This window comes from Nannobrachium achirus (genome assembly GCF_963921795.1).
Source record: "Nannobrachium achirus genome assembly, chromosome: 22".
In the NCBI taxonomy this organism is placed as follows: domain Eukaryota; kingdom Metazoa; phylum Chordata; class Actinopteri; order Myctophiformes; family Myctophidae; genus Nannobrachium; species Nannobrachium achirus.
The window spans coordinates 34897476-34911899 of NC_137829.1; the positions used below are offsets into that span (position 1 = coordinate 34897476).

At 41.1% G+C, this 14424-nt stretch overlaps 1 protein-coding gene across 1 annotated transcript; it reads left to right on the top strand.

Annotated features, from left to right (window-relative positions):
* Positions 1-2068: 2068 nt before the first annotated feature.
* On the top strand, positions 2069-14212 carry LOC308307595 (sterol 26-hydroxylase, mitochondrial-like; the record flags this gene model as incomplete). Its single annotated transcript, XM_080752863.1, has 9 exons — positions 2069-2332; positions 5044-5225; positions 6897-7096; positions 8686-8883; positions 9326-9489; positions 10601-10767; positions 11771-11852; positions 12349-12549; positions 14084-14212. The coding sequence occupies 9 exons, from the start codon at positions 2069-2071 to the stop codon at positions 14210-14212; spliced, it is 1587 nt and encodes a 528-aa protein (XP_080608989.1).
* Between the last annotated feature and the right edge of the window lie 212 nt (positions 14213-14424).

Genomic DNA, 14424 nt, shown 5'->3' on the forward strand with positions numbered 1-14424 from the left:
TGAATAAAGGTGTGCACCTTTTACTTGAGGCAAGTTTACGAAGTTATTTTTTTCTTGAAGAGGTTCATGTGCTTCACAGTTAGAATTAAAGGGCATAAAACAAATGATGAAGAGATAGAGTAGCCTACAACAACATTTACAAATTCAACCCACACTAAAAAAAAATGCCATAAGAAGAAGTTAATAATGTAAAAAATCTAAGCTCCTCTGGCAATGCATTCCAAGTACAAATGACAAAACTGTCAATGGTCCTTACAGATGTGGGTATTATTAATTAACTCAGTTAGCGCCGGGCGACTTTACGAGCGACTAGTTCACTATGGCGTTTGGTGCCGAGCGACTCGGAGCGACTTTTATATAAAAGCATTGTTTAAGATTTTAATATGTGTTTATAGACGGAGCGAAATGGTTAGCTTACCTCAGCTAATGTCCACACGTAAACCGTGAAAAAAAAGGATACGATTATGACGTCACCTTTAAACCAGGGCTTCCTGTTGACAACAGGCCTCTGCTAGCGTTAGCCTCAATGCAACCATCCGACCCTCACGTAGCTTCACTAGGTCGGATTTTGATTCTGAAACTTTCTGTGTGGCATCTATATACGTCCCGATGCCCATACCAATGGTGGTTTGAGACGATCAAGCACGAATTGAACAGTATTGAGCTGAAATGGTGACCGGCGGCCCGTCCATGTTAAGTCAATGAGGACCAAGTCAGCGTCTCATCCTGTTATGTGGATTTAAACAGGCTTAACATGGGACCATGTCAGTGTATGGTGTATGGTGGTCTCTAGTGGTCATCTGGTGGTATGGTATGATGAACGTGCATTCGTTAAGGTGGTCTGGTTAAGGTGGTCTGGGGGGATACAAAATAGCTATTTCCTGGCGTTATAAGCGCACATTCATATTCATATTTTGGAAATCTGGCCCTGTATGAGTTAAAAGGTAAACATGGTAAGTTTCTATACAAGGGAATTTGGAATGGACCACTTAACACTTTAAGCGCTAATATTCATGCATGCTTAATTATGAATGCTTAATGTTGCACAATGTAAGGCTTTTAAGAGTTTCAACTTAAGATTGTACAGATTGTTGTGGAAATAGAAGTAGAAGGATAAATGTACATCTATCGTGGTAGCAAAGAACAGTTATATAATTTATATTCTGTATATCTTATTTTATTACATTAATATTTCTGTGCAAATAATAAGTAATTATGAAACAGAATAATAATAAAAACATGGTTGTTTCATGAAGTAGGAGCACAGGTCCACAAAGCCCCTCCCTCTGTAAGGTCACACAATGTAAACGTTCCAAATAGCAAACACAGCGAGAGATATGCTCAAAAGTCTTCTTAAATGCAGTTTAATAATTGGGTATGGCTTTGGCTTTATTTTAATCCTCTCTGTTCTGACAGCGATGGATTAAATAGAGATCCAAATGTGAAAAAAAGCACTGGCGCTTAAAGGGATATTTCACTTTAAAAAAAACTTTGGGTAATTTTATCGTGATTCAATATTTAGATATTTGATGTAAATGTTACCAGGCCCAGGGCCTCTCCCCACACACCCATTGTAACTTCAAACTTCATTTTAACCATGATAGATTCATTAAAAACACCCATTATCTTTTCTGGTGACTCATCTGGTGACTTTCATTTATTTGTAATAATAACTTTTTGTATTAATTTTTTTCCATTTTCCCAAATAATTATTAAAAATAAATGAAGAAAGTTATCGGAAAAACATGGCCTGATCACGTATTAGGAGGGTAAAATGAGTCACCAGAACAAAATAATGGGTGTTTTTAATGAATCTATCATGGTTAAAATGGAGTTTGAAGTTACAATGGGTGTGTGTGTGGAGAAAAGCCCATAAGCTGTTTCCCTGTTGAAAGTGTAATATCCCTTTAATGGGAGTCAGGGCTTTGTTTTTTTGTTCCACTGCTAGGCAGGAAGGGTTAGGGTTAAACTTTCCCACAGACGAGGCCCCTCCCTCCCCCACCAGCGAGCACAGCTCTGGGAGTCCAGTGCTGTTTTGTGTTTGCCATTCCTCCCGCCTGCCTCCGCCATGGCTGCACAGATGGCCCAGCGCGCAGCAGCAGTGCACAGGAGCAGCCACTGGTTGCTGCCCATATGCCCCGCTGCTACCTCCGCTCTGGTCTGCTCCAGGGGGGCCGGGGGCACCACCAGCTCCACTCCCTCCACAGTGGCGGCACTCTCTGGCCCCCAGGGCAAGCTCCGGACACTGGAGGACCTCCCGCGCGTCACCCCCTGGAAGATGTTGTATAACCTGGTGTTTCAGGGATACCTCAACCGAATGCATGAGCTACAGGTACCGTATGTGTGCTTGTACATGGGGTTATTTTTATTTTTTTTACCTCAAACATATATTTTGTATTGTTATTACTCTATCATAAGTAGTAATAGAGAGGAGATTAACTAAGATAAAAGTATGAATGTGACAATCTGCAAATAGAAATTAAGTTAAAAAAGAAGTTAAAGAACAGATAATACTGGGTCAGTCACTGCATGGACTACAGTAGTCTACATTCTCCTTGTGAGTGGCAAGTACCCAAGTTTGAACCTGACTCCGCTCATGTCTTGCATGTTTTCCATCTCTGACTGACCTGTCTCTCTTCTACACTCTGCAATATAGACTACAGGTTACAAGTATGTGTCTAACTTCACTCTAAGAGGATTAATACTGTTGTGCAAGTACAGTAACTCAATCTGTGTGCTTTGTATGTGTCCTGGGTGCAGGTGGATTGTGTATTGCATAATGTAAAAGGGGAGGAATTCAGGCAGTGGGGGTGCCGGGGCCCCAAGAGTAGCAAAGGCCAGATTCTGCTTTATGGGCATGAGAAAAGTAAGCCATTTACCATGAGAGGGAGTGGGTTGTTGGCTGATTTACCACTGTTTCAGGGTTGTGCCACGAGCCGCAGGCGAGTTTTTCCATATAAATGAAAGAAAACACAGTTGTAACTTGCAAGGATCTTTAGTTACAATCATTAATTGTTTTAGTGGGCGGGGTCCATGAGCCAACTCAGGGTTGTTGGCCTATTTACCACTGTTTTAAACCAATCAGAATCCAGTATTTGAACATGTGACTAGAAAAAGTGGTAGAACATATGTTTACATTGCCAAAGCAAGTGTCAAAATATTATAAAAACAGTTGAAAATGGGGAAAGTTTGAGGGGTATTATGTACATAACAAAGTTATGTCACACAGCATGTTATGTGAATGTTATATATACAAGGTATGAAGCTTTTTGTGACAAATAGCAATCATTTGCAGTCACTTTGGGACAAATAGCAACATTTCTCTCAAAACTATTAAAATAGACTGCGAAGTGAGCAGCGCAAACACGACACATGTGCATAATTATCTCCTTGTATGGGCCGTTCTGTCCGTGACGTCAGGCATGTATATCTGTACTATTACATCTGGCTTATACATTCGGTACTAAAACACACAAATAAAATGTAGGATCATGTGTAGGATATGTAATTTGCACCGCTCAAAACCAAAGATTTCTCGCAAAACAGTTCACAAATCTTGGTCACACAAATCTAAATCCCTGGTTTTACCCGTTAAATCAAAAGAGATATTCAACAATGGCTGTGCTATTGTAAAATGATGGGTGTCCCTTTTAGAGACGGGGTGTCCCACTTTAGAGGAACGGCAAGCATGAATAAATGGAAAGGACCGGTTTGGCCGGGCTTGGATTACCTTTGTTGCTACAGCAACGCTCCTGATAACAACCCGTCCCAGCTGACCCACAGGTGTCAGCTGGGACTGAGAGTGGTGTTGTTGTTGATCCATAAACGGCTCTGGTGCAGGAACTTACTTACGGGCATTAGCACTCACAATTAGACATTGTTAAACCAGTAAGGCTCCATAATTGGGAGATAAGCGACCGTCACGTCGCATACACAAACTTTAGAAGGCAATCATAGGTAATCAGGAGGGAAATAGGGAAATGGGACAGATCCATGTTGATGACATGACTTTAGAGATACTGTGTACCGCTTTGCGTGATTTTAGGGCAAAATCTGTAGGAGCAGTGTCCAAAAATGTGTTTTACAAAAATCGGCCTGATGGTGGCGCTAGAAGAGGGGCATGTGAGAAATGAGGGGCAGAGGTTGTGGTTTGCCAGCCAAGGAGTGTGTGTGCAAAGTTTGGCATTGATAGGGGCAACGGTGTGCCGGAGATAAGAGTAGGGCAAAAGTGTGACGTGACGTGACTTGACGTGACGGACGGACTGACGGACAGCCGGCGGAGCTTTTCATAGTAACTTTCGATATTAACTTGTGACCTAATGGTCCCAATAATTTCATCAAGAAGAGTACTGTATCCGTGTGTGCCTCGATGTTTCAGAAAGGCAGTGCAAATACTGGTATTGTAATGCATGAATTATCCTTAGCTGCACGCCAGTGTCACATGTCACAAATAGCAGATCTACAAGCTCACAACAACTCGCATTGTTATGTGAACTTGTAGATCTGCTAAACCAGGCAGAGTAAAATTCAGGCTCCTAGGCCACTGGATGGCTGCTATTATCCACTGCCAGGTAGGGCTGTCACAATTACGACATTTTACATGACGATCAATTGGCACTCAAATAATTGCGATTAACAATTTAATTGTGTTTCTGTGGTTGACAATTACATTTCTGTTTGGCTTGTAGGCTTTGAAATTGCACATGGCAGATATGACTCGTAACCTAAATATACAAAGACATTACTTACATATTTGACAACTTTATACTTGAAAAAGAACACTGATAGTGGAAATAGCAGATCTACAAGCTCACAACGCGCATTGCGGCATGTTGTGAGCTTGTAGATCGTCTATTTCCACTATTTTTGAAAATGTTTGAAAATATGAACATTTAAACATTATGAATCCCGTGCCACGTTATGTCAAAAAATTGTGATTATGTCAAAAAATTGCGATTAGACAATTGTGTAATAATTGTGACAGCCCTACTGCCAGGTTTCTCTGTCGGTCCATCCGTCTCACACTGTCCTCAACATCCACAGGTATATGAGAAGCAGATCTATGGGCCAATATACAGAGGTGGACTTAAATCAATTCAACTGTGCAGCGCAGAGCTAGTGGAGGAGGTCCTGAGGAGGGAGGGAAAGTTCCCCAGCCGAGGAGACATGTCTCTATGGACGGAGTACCGTGATATGAATGGACTCGGCTATGGACCCTTCACAGAGTAAGAGAGAAGTGCACACATCTGAGGAGTGAGGACATAGTATTCCGTTCCGTTTCTTTCTTTGCAAAATAAGAAAAACTTGGGCTCCAGTATGAGCAGTTTAGGATGAGCACACGTTGTGAGCTTGTAGATTGGCTAATATCAAGAGTTTCTTTTTATCTGAAAGTGAAAGAAACTAATTACACTTTTGCCCCCAAAATCGATTATGTTTAAAAAAAAGAAAATCAATTATCATCATCATCATTATTATTAGTAGTAGTATTTTTTATTTAACAATTGATTAGTTTGTTTAACTGTTGCACCCCTAATTATGACTGAGCTACTGTCATCTTGTCATTTTCAGTAGCTTTCGAGGGCAAAGTCCAGTCATGTGAGTGAATGGTTAAAGTAGAGTTAAAGGTGTTGCTGGGAACTTTGTGAGGCTGGACAGGTGCAGTTTCAGGTTGACAGCCTACACCCCCTAGTAACTGTCTTTTACGAGGACACTGAACCTGTATAAAGGCAACTAAACTTTATAAACACTTTATTGTCATCGCAAGTTTACATTTGTAAAAGAGTGAGTGAAAGAAGAAAACAGCTCTCACACAATTAGGCTCCAGTTGAAATGTTTTTTTTTCTCTCTCTTATTTTAAAATTTATCCCACGATTGTGTAACTAATTTTGTATCCAATGCCAATGCCTAAACTGTAATCCTGGGCACTACTCTCCCTCTGCCAAACTGGGGAGAGCCCCGAACTGAACTCATGCTTCCTTCAGTGCATGAGGAGTGAGGGGAGTTTCCCCTGTATGTGGAAAGGAACACCTGCCTAAGTAGGGTTTGGATGTGTGTGTGTTCCTCCTCATCATCTGAAATCATTTTTGTGTAAACTACCCACATATTATTATGTATAATAAGATGACACATAATAACAATAAGAGCCCGGGTCAGAGACAGAGTTCCTCATTCTCTTCTACAAATAAAATACATATTGTATCAAATATGCAGGTATACTGTAGTAATGGGAGTGTATCTACACGTATAGTAATATATAAAGTGATGGTGCCACTGTTGGGGGCATAAGATGATGGCCGCCTAACTGTGGAAACTGACTGTTTGTTTGGCATTTGATACTGATAGCAGCGTGAACACTTTGTGCCCGGGGTGTTGTGTGTCTGACTTTAATGTTCCACTTAGCCATGGCTATGTACTTCTGCCAAGTCCCACCCCACACTGTCTGAGAATCCCAGCGGGACTTTATTTTGTTCACCATGGGAGTTCCTTCTTGACAGTGAGCAGAGAGGTTCCCAGCTCACAGCCCACAGTGGGACGTGAGCATATCACAAGTGGGCCCCGAAATAATTGGCAAGACATTATTAAGAGTTTAATCAAAGTAGGCACGGTGGTGCAGTTGGTAGAGCTGTCGCCTCACAGCTAGAAGGTCCCGGGTTCAATTCCCACCAGGGACACTGTGGGCACTGGGGGCGTGTTCTCTCCTCCGCGTCATAACTTAAGTGCCCATACCCTAGATGGGGTTCTGTGTGGAATTTGCATGTTCTCCCCATGTCCCCTAGTGTACAGTAGGTACCCTCACAATGAACATGGAGTAATCTTGGTCTCTATATTGTGAATGAATTAACCTTAAACCTAAGTTAGTAACTGTGATTTCTTCCAAACCTTCCTGTGTGGGGCAGGGAGGGGGAGAAGTGGTACAACCTGAGAACAATGCTCAACAAGCGCATGCTACATCCCAAAGACTCGCTGCAGTACGGAGACGTGGTCAACGAGGTGGTCACCGATCTGATCAAGAGGATCCGCTACCTGCGCCAGAGCAGCCCCACCGGAGACCTGGTGACCAACCTGTCCAATGAGCTCTACCGGTTCTCCCTGGAGGGTAGGTGGAAAAGGATCCAACTCAGCCGCTCCCAACCTGTGGGTCGTGATGGGGATATTGCAAAGTGACCCCAAGTAATCGGCAAAGCACTCTGATTTTAATGATAATATAACATTTTATAATATTAAAACAACAAAAATTAACTTTTTCTTCAAGACATTTATAAATGTGTTTTAATTGTGATACTGATAAATGGGAACCTGCCTTTCACTACGTTAGTTCCTTTGGTCCAAAGTGGAACACAATGGATTGATGTGTAAAATTAATATGCTCTGAAAATGCAAGGGGCTATATACTGTATGTGGTCAGGTGGGTGGGCCCATGGGCATTTTCTAGATTCTCAAGCGATCCCTGAACAAAAAGTTTATTTTATTGTATTTTATTTTATTTTAGATAGTAGTCCCTGTCACTGCCATGAGTGCCATCCCCTACTTGTGGGACTGAGTTACAAGGGCCCAAGCATGGTGGAGGGGCCTTAATTATTTTACACTTTAGCTATTGAAAAATGGCAGATCTACAAGCTCAAATTGCGAGCTTGTAGATCTGCTATTTTTGAAAAGTCATGAAAATGTGGGCAAATCTTTGAATATACGGTATGTATTTTTTAAGCGAACATTTGTAACTCAAATTTTGCTTCTGGGGGGTCCCTGGAACTAGATATTTTGAGATGGGAGTCCGTGGCCAAATACATTTCATTTTGGGCGTCCTTCACATGAAAAGGTTTGAGCACCACTGACAGAAACATAGGTTTTTCAAAAACCCTCAGAAGGATTTGAAATATTCAAAGACTTTCACAAATTTTCAAGATTTTTCAAAAATAGCAGATCTACGGTGAGCTTGTACAGTATATCTGTTATTTTTCAATAGTTAAAGCACAAAATAATGTGTAATAATGTGTTCCCAGTCTAAATGGGTTAAACCCCCTCCCCCCTATGAAGAACATTCATGGAGGGCCCACAGTGAATCCTTGTACCCAGGGCCCAGAATTTGGTGCGACACCCCTGCCCTCAGGTATCTCCTATGTAAAGGTTGTCCCCTCTGTCCCTCAGGTATCTCCGATGTAAAGGTTGTCCCCTCTGTCCCTCAGGTATCTCCTATGTAAAGGTTGTCCCCTCTGTCCCTCAGGTATCTCCTATGTAAAGGTTGTCCCCTCTGTCCCTCAGGTATCTCCTATGTAAAGGTTGTCCACCTCTGTCCCTCAGGTATCTCCTATGTAAAGGTTGTCCACCTCTGTCCCTCAGGTATCTCCTATGTAAAGGTTGTCCCCTCTGTCCCTCAGGTATCTCCTATGTAAAGGTTGTCCACCTCTGTCCCTCAGGTATCTCCTATGTAAAGGTTGTCCACCTCTGTCCCTCAGGTATCTCCTATGTAAAGGTTGTCCCCTCTGTCCCTCAGGTATCTCCTATGTAAAGGTTGTCCACCTCTGTCCCTCAGGTATCTCCTATGTAAAGGTTGTCCCCTCTGTCCCTCAGGTATCTCCTATGTAAAGGTTGTCCACCTCTGTCCCTCAGGTATCTCCTATGTAAAGGTTGTCCACCTCTGTCCCTCAGGTATCTCCTATGTAAAGGTTGTCCACCTCTGTCCCTCAGGTATCTCTGCCATTCTGTTTGAGTCCCGGCTGGGCTGTCTGGAGCAGGAGATCCCAGCAGGAACACAGGACTTCATTGACTCCATCGCTCAGATGTTCATCAACTCCACGGCCGTCATGGTGTTACCCAAGTGGACACGCAGCCTCCTTCCCTTCTGGGGGCGCTACCTCGCCGCCTGGGAGGGCATCTTCAAATTTGGTACGTTTTCATTGACACCGTGACGAGGAATAGTTCTATAAATAGTTATTATGTGGAGAATACAACTACAAAACTCCTCAGGGTATCAGCACATTTTTAAAGTTGCAATTGAATGACATTTTAGACCTTTTTAACACCAAATTGGCCAAAGAAAAGGCCAACATTGTGAAAATAGGCAATCTACAAGCTCACAACTGCAAGGCGTTTTGAGCTTGTAGTTCGGCTACTTTCATATATTGGTGTGCACTGCGCGCGCCATGTTCCTAAAATCACATATTGGGACATGGTCTGAAAATACATTTTGTAGGCTACTTTAATTATGTAGCACCTCTCAAAACAAAGTCACACTGTGCTTTACAGTAACAAACTGTGGACAGATAAAAGAACAAAACATAACAAACACACAATACACACAATTCTTCCCTTTCTGGACTACTCGCAGCCGGACATTTGGTGGATAAGAAGATAGAGGTGATTGAGCAGCGCATGGTGCAGAACCATGAGGTGGAGGGTGAATACCTCACATACCTGCTGTCCAACACACAGATGAGCCACAAAGAGGTGCACAGCAGTGTGACCGAGCTGCTGTTAGCTGGCGTGGATACGGTGAGTGGCTTTTCTCTCCTTCTTCTTTCACCTGTAACGCATTATATTACACGTTCTTACGTTAGCCATTATTTTGTGCTTTAACTATTAAAAAATAGCAGATATACAAGCTCACAGCGCGGCACCGAGTGCCGCGCTGCGAGCTTGTAAATCTGCTATTTTTGAAAGATTGTGAACATTTTTGCAAAAGGTATTTGAATATTTTTCACCCGATTCTATAAATGTCCTTCTAAATCCTTCTTCTAAATCAGTCTGCCCAACAAAGGCAGAGAGAGTGCTGTAACTACGGTTTTGGACACACCAACTTGTTTGTGTATCCCAAAGGTCAAATTAGCCTCACACACACACGCACGCACGCACGCACGCACGCACGCACGCACGCACGCACGCACACAAACAAACACACAAGCATGTCATTGACACCTGCAACACCTGCAGTCTCACCAGGGACTCTGTCTGACTACATAGGTTGGTGAACACCACCATCTAGTGGCCAACAATGGACTCCAGTGCTGTGCTGCAAGCTTGTAGATATATATATATATATATATATATATATATATATACATATATATTTTTTTTTCTTTTTTTTTTCTTTTTTTTCTATAAATTCTATAAATGTCTTCTAAATCCTTCTTCTAAATCAGTGGTTCTCAAACGTTTTCATGTCAAGGACACCCCAAAATTACATGTAATTGGCCGCAGACCTCCATCACAAAATATGTTGTTCCAGGGACCCCCCAAGAAGCAAATATATTATATTACAAAGATATATTAACCCGTTCATGTCTGGAGCACTAAATGAGTTAAAAGATTTGAAAAAGAAAAACGACTTTTCAAAAAATAACAGATCTACGAGTTTGCAGTGCGGCACCAAGTGCCGCGCTGTGAGCTTGTATATCTGCTATTTTTTAATAGCCAAAGTGGTTCCAGGTTTAAGTCCCTCTGTATCTGTTTATTCCATGACCGTGTGTGTGTGTGTGTGTGTGTGTGTGTGTGTGTGTGTGTGTGTGTGTGTGTGTGTGTGTGTGTGTGTGTGTGTGTGTGTGTGTGTGTGTGTGTGTGTGTGTGTGTGCGCGTGTGCGTGTATCTGTGTTGTCATCTGCTGCAGACGTCCAACACCATGATGTGGACACTGTACCTGCTGTCCACGCACCCTGAAGTCCAGGACAGACTTTATGAGGAGGTGTCCAGATGTGTCCCAGGGGACCGGATCCCCACTGCCCAGGACGTCACCCAGATGCCCTATCTGAAGGCCGTCATCAAGGAAACACTGAGGTCTGAGGCCACTCGCTGTGGCGCTGTTGCATGGCGAGAAATAGCGCTGTTGCATGGCGAGAAATAGCCGATCTACAGGCACGCACAGTGTTTTACTTAAAGGACAACTTTTTTTTTTTACAACAAGGGTTCATATTTTTAGATTGTAATTAGAGAAAAGAAAAGATGAGTGTTAAAATGTTGTCATTTACTGCTTTCTATTGTTTTAGCCATTTTAGTATTTTGATTTCAGTGGTTGTGGGCATGCGTACAAGTGGCTAAATGTGTCTTTTTGGACACAATAAGCTGGCAATTTCTTTGTTACTATTTACACAATTACACCACTCCCCATAAGTCACATCTGCACATGAAAGTTTGCGGTGCATGTTGGGAATGGGCTTATTGTGTCTAAAATACATATTTAGCCACTTGCATGCATGCCCCCAACCTGGGAGCATGCATACAAATCAAAATAGTTAAAATCTCTAAAACAATAGAAAGAAGTAAATGAAAACATTTTGACACTCATCTTTTCTTTTCTCACAAAAGTATTGGCAATTTGGCATCAACATGTGCTTAAAGTAGCGAAAGCAAAAGCACTCATTATACAGAATGTCCCATTGTCCCAAGTTTTCAAATATATAAATATATTTTGAAAATGGCAGATCTACAAGCTCACAATGCGTCGTAGGTCTTTGCATAAGTTCTTCTCAGTTTATTTACTCTTCAGGACATTTTCTGTCAAATGTATGCTTTGTCTCATTATAATCTGTGTAATCCAATTTGAGTTTATCGAACAAATGAGAGAATAGATTAAAACAAGAAGGGTTGAAAGAAACCAACAACCAAAATATTTCTGGAATACAGTAAGAGGCCTAAAAAAGAAATGTTAGCAATATACAGTAAAGACCTATGTTTACATTCAAATTGAGTTGAATGATAGAAGAAACAAACCTAACTGAATTAGATTAAACTAAACCAAACCAGACCATACCTAATATAACATAACTTTCCTGTTTTGCAGGATGTACCCTGTGGTTCCTATGAATGGAAGAGTCATCACAGAAAAAGATGTTGTCGTTGGTGGATATTATTTTCCAAAGAAGGTGGGTGCGATATATGTGTGTAAAATGTAGCCACCAATACTGTTTTTAAATGTAAGTTATTGAACAAAAAACAATTCACTAATTGTAATGGCACCAACTGATTACTACTGCTAACACTAATTGCTAATGATAACAAGCATAACTATAGTAATAATAATAACTGCATTGCAATTGTTCGGGCAAAATCATTAAACTGATCTAAAATGGGAAGATGAAAACAAATATCAGATCATCATATATCGTCGTTGACGGGTGGAAACCTCGTATCTCCAAGTTTCAAATGTGTACGTTCTTTCGCAAAGTAAAGCCCTGCTTCATCTGTCGCACAAAAGTAGTGAAAACAGCAGATCTACAAGCACACAACGCCTGGCGGTGCGAGGCGTTGTGTGCTTGTAGATCGGCTGTTTTCACTAGATTAAATACATTTTAAAATGATAAATGCAAAACCAACGGTTTTCACCCGACAACGACAATATATTTATTCCGTCTTGTCCAGACCACCTTCACACTGGCTCACTATGCCATCAGCCACGATGAAAAGGTCTTCCCAGAGCCGTGGAGCTTCAGGCCTGAGAGATGGCTGAGAGACGGCCGGCCCCGGCCAAACGGTTTCGCCTCAATCCCGTTCGGCTTCGGGGTCAGGGGCTGCGTTGGCCGTCGGATCGCAGAGCTGGAGATGTATCTGGCCCTGTCTCGAGTGAGTATAGCGGCCGGTCAAGCCGTTTGACACATTTCCCCAATTCACACAGTTGTCAGTGGTTCTACAACGTTTTCATTTCAAGTTACCCTATAACTCTGAGAGTGTACACACGGAAGCGAATGGACCCATACAGGTCCATTTTTACACTCAGGGCCCTATTATGATCCAGGTCTTATGCCTTATGCCTTAACTTCTTTGCCTTTTTTTACTATTTTGTTTTTGTTTTTTAAATATTTAAATATTCAAGCTGATCTGCAAGTTCACAACGTGCAGATGTAGATCAGCATTTGAAGTATTTAAAAATGTTTTTCAAAATAGTGAAAAAAAGGTAAAGAAGTTAAAGGGATATTCCACTTTCAAAAAAACTTTTTGTCATTGTATGGTCTAATCAGGCTTGTATGAACACCCTGAACAGTTTTTAATTTTCTTCATTCAGTATATAGATATTTGATGTTATCTGGCCCTCCAGGCCCAGGGCCTCTCCCCACACACACTCATTGTAAACTTCAAACTCCATTTTAACCATGATAGATTCATTAAAAACACCCATTATTTTTTTCTAGTGACTCATACTACCCTCCTAATACGTGAGCAGGCCGTGTTTTTTCCATAACGTTTTTCATGTATTTTTTATAATTCTTTGGGAAAATGGAAAAAATTAAATACAATAAGAATATATAAAAAATACATGAAAAAGGTTATGGAAAAAACACGGACTGCTCACGTATTAGGAGGGTATTATGAGTCACCAGAAAAAAAGAATGGGTGTTTTTAATGAATCTATCATGGTTAAAATGGAGTTTGAAGTTACAATGAGTGTGTGTGGGGAGAGGCCCTGGGCCTGGAGGGCCAGATAACATTTACATCAAATATCTAAATACTGAATGAAGAAAATTAAAAACTGTTCAGGGTGTTCATACAAGCCTGATTAGACCATACAATGACAAAAGGTTTTTTGAAAGTGGAATATCCCTTTAAGACATAAGGCATAAGACCTGGATCATAATAGGGCCCTCAGAGTTATATAAGGGTCCATTTAGAATCCCCTTAAGGAACCCTGACGGTCCCTAGACCGCACTTTGAGAACCACTGAGAGAACAAGGAGAATCACTCCTTGTACGAATAAGCCTGGTTTATACTTTGTCGAGTGCCATAAATAGCAGATACGATGCTTGTAGATCTGCTATTCATATCATATACAATAAAAGTTCTTATATACATTCAAAGTATTTTCTTCAAATTGCAGAAAGCCATGTAGCTATAAAGAAATGTAACCAAGATAGTATTTAGTAGCATCTGTTTCACTGTTTTATAACACAATATAAACGTTGTACAATAATGTCTGTAACTTAAAGGCATACTGGGTAGAATTGCAGATATGTGTGTGACAGAAAGTCCCTGCAAGGGATAAATGTCAACATAAACAATGGAACAAAACCAAAATACAAAATGCAGAATATATACAGTATATGTTACATTTAGGCTCAAAGTTACCTAGGTAACCTTTAACGTCTGTTTCTTCCCTTTATAGATAATCAAGCTATTTGAAATCAAGCCAGACCTCACAATGGGAGAGGTGAAATGCCACAACCGTATTGTATTGGTAGCAGACAGACAAGTAAACTTTCACTTTCTGGACAGAGTGAAAACTTCCATCTGATTTTTCCCCCTTTTTTCTTCTGGTGGTCTTTTTTTTTGATTGAGCGTATTTTGTATGAAGGAATAACTTTTCTACGTTTTTATGCAAAAAAAAAAAAAGCAAAATTATAATAATCCTATTTATCTATTTTTATACTAAGAAAACAAATCTATATGCGTAATTCCAATATTTTTGGCTGGACCAGAACATGAATGTTACTGACTCAATGAGTC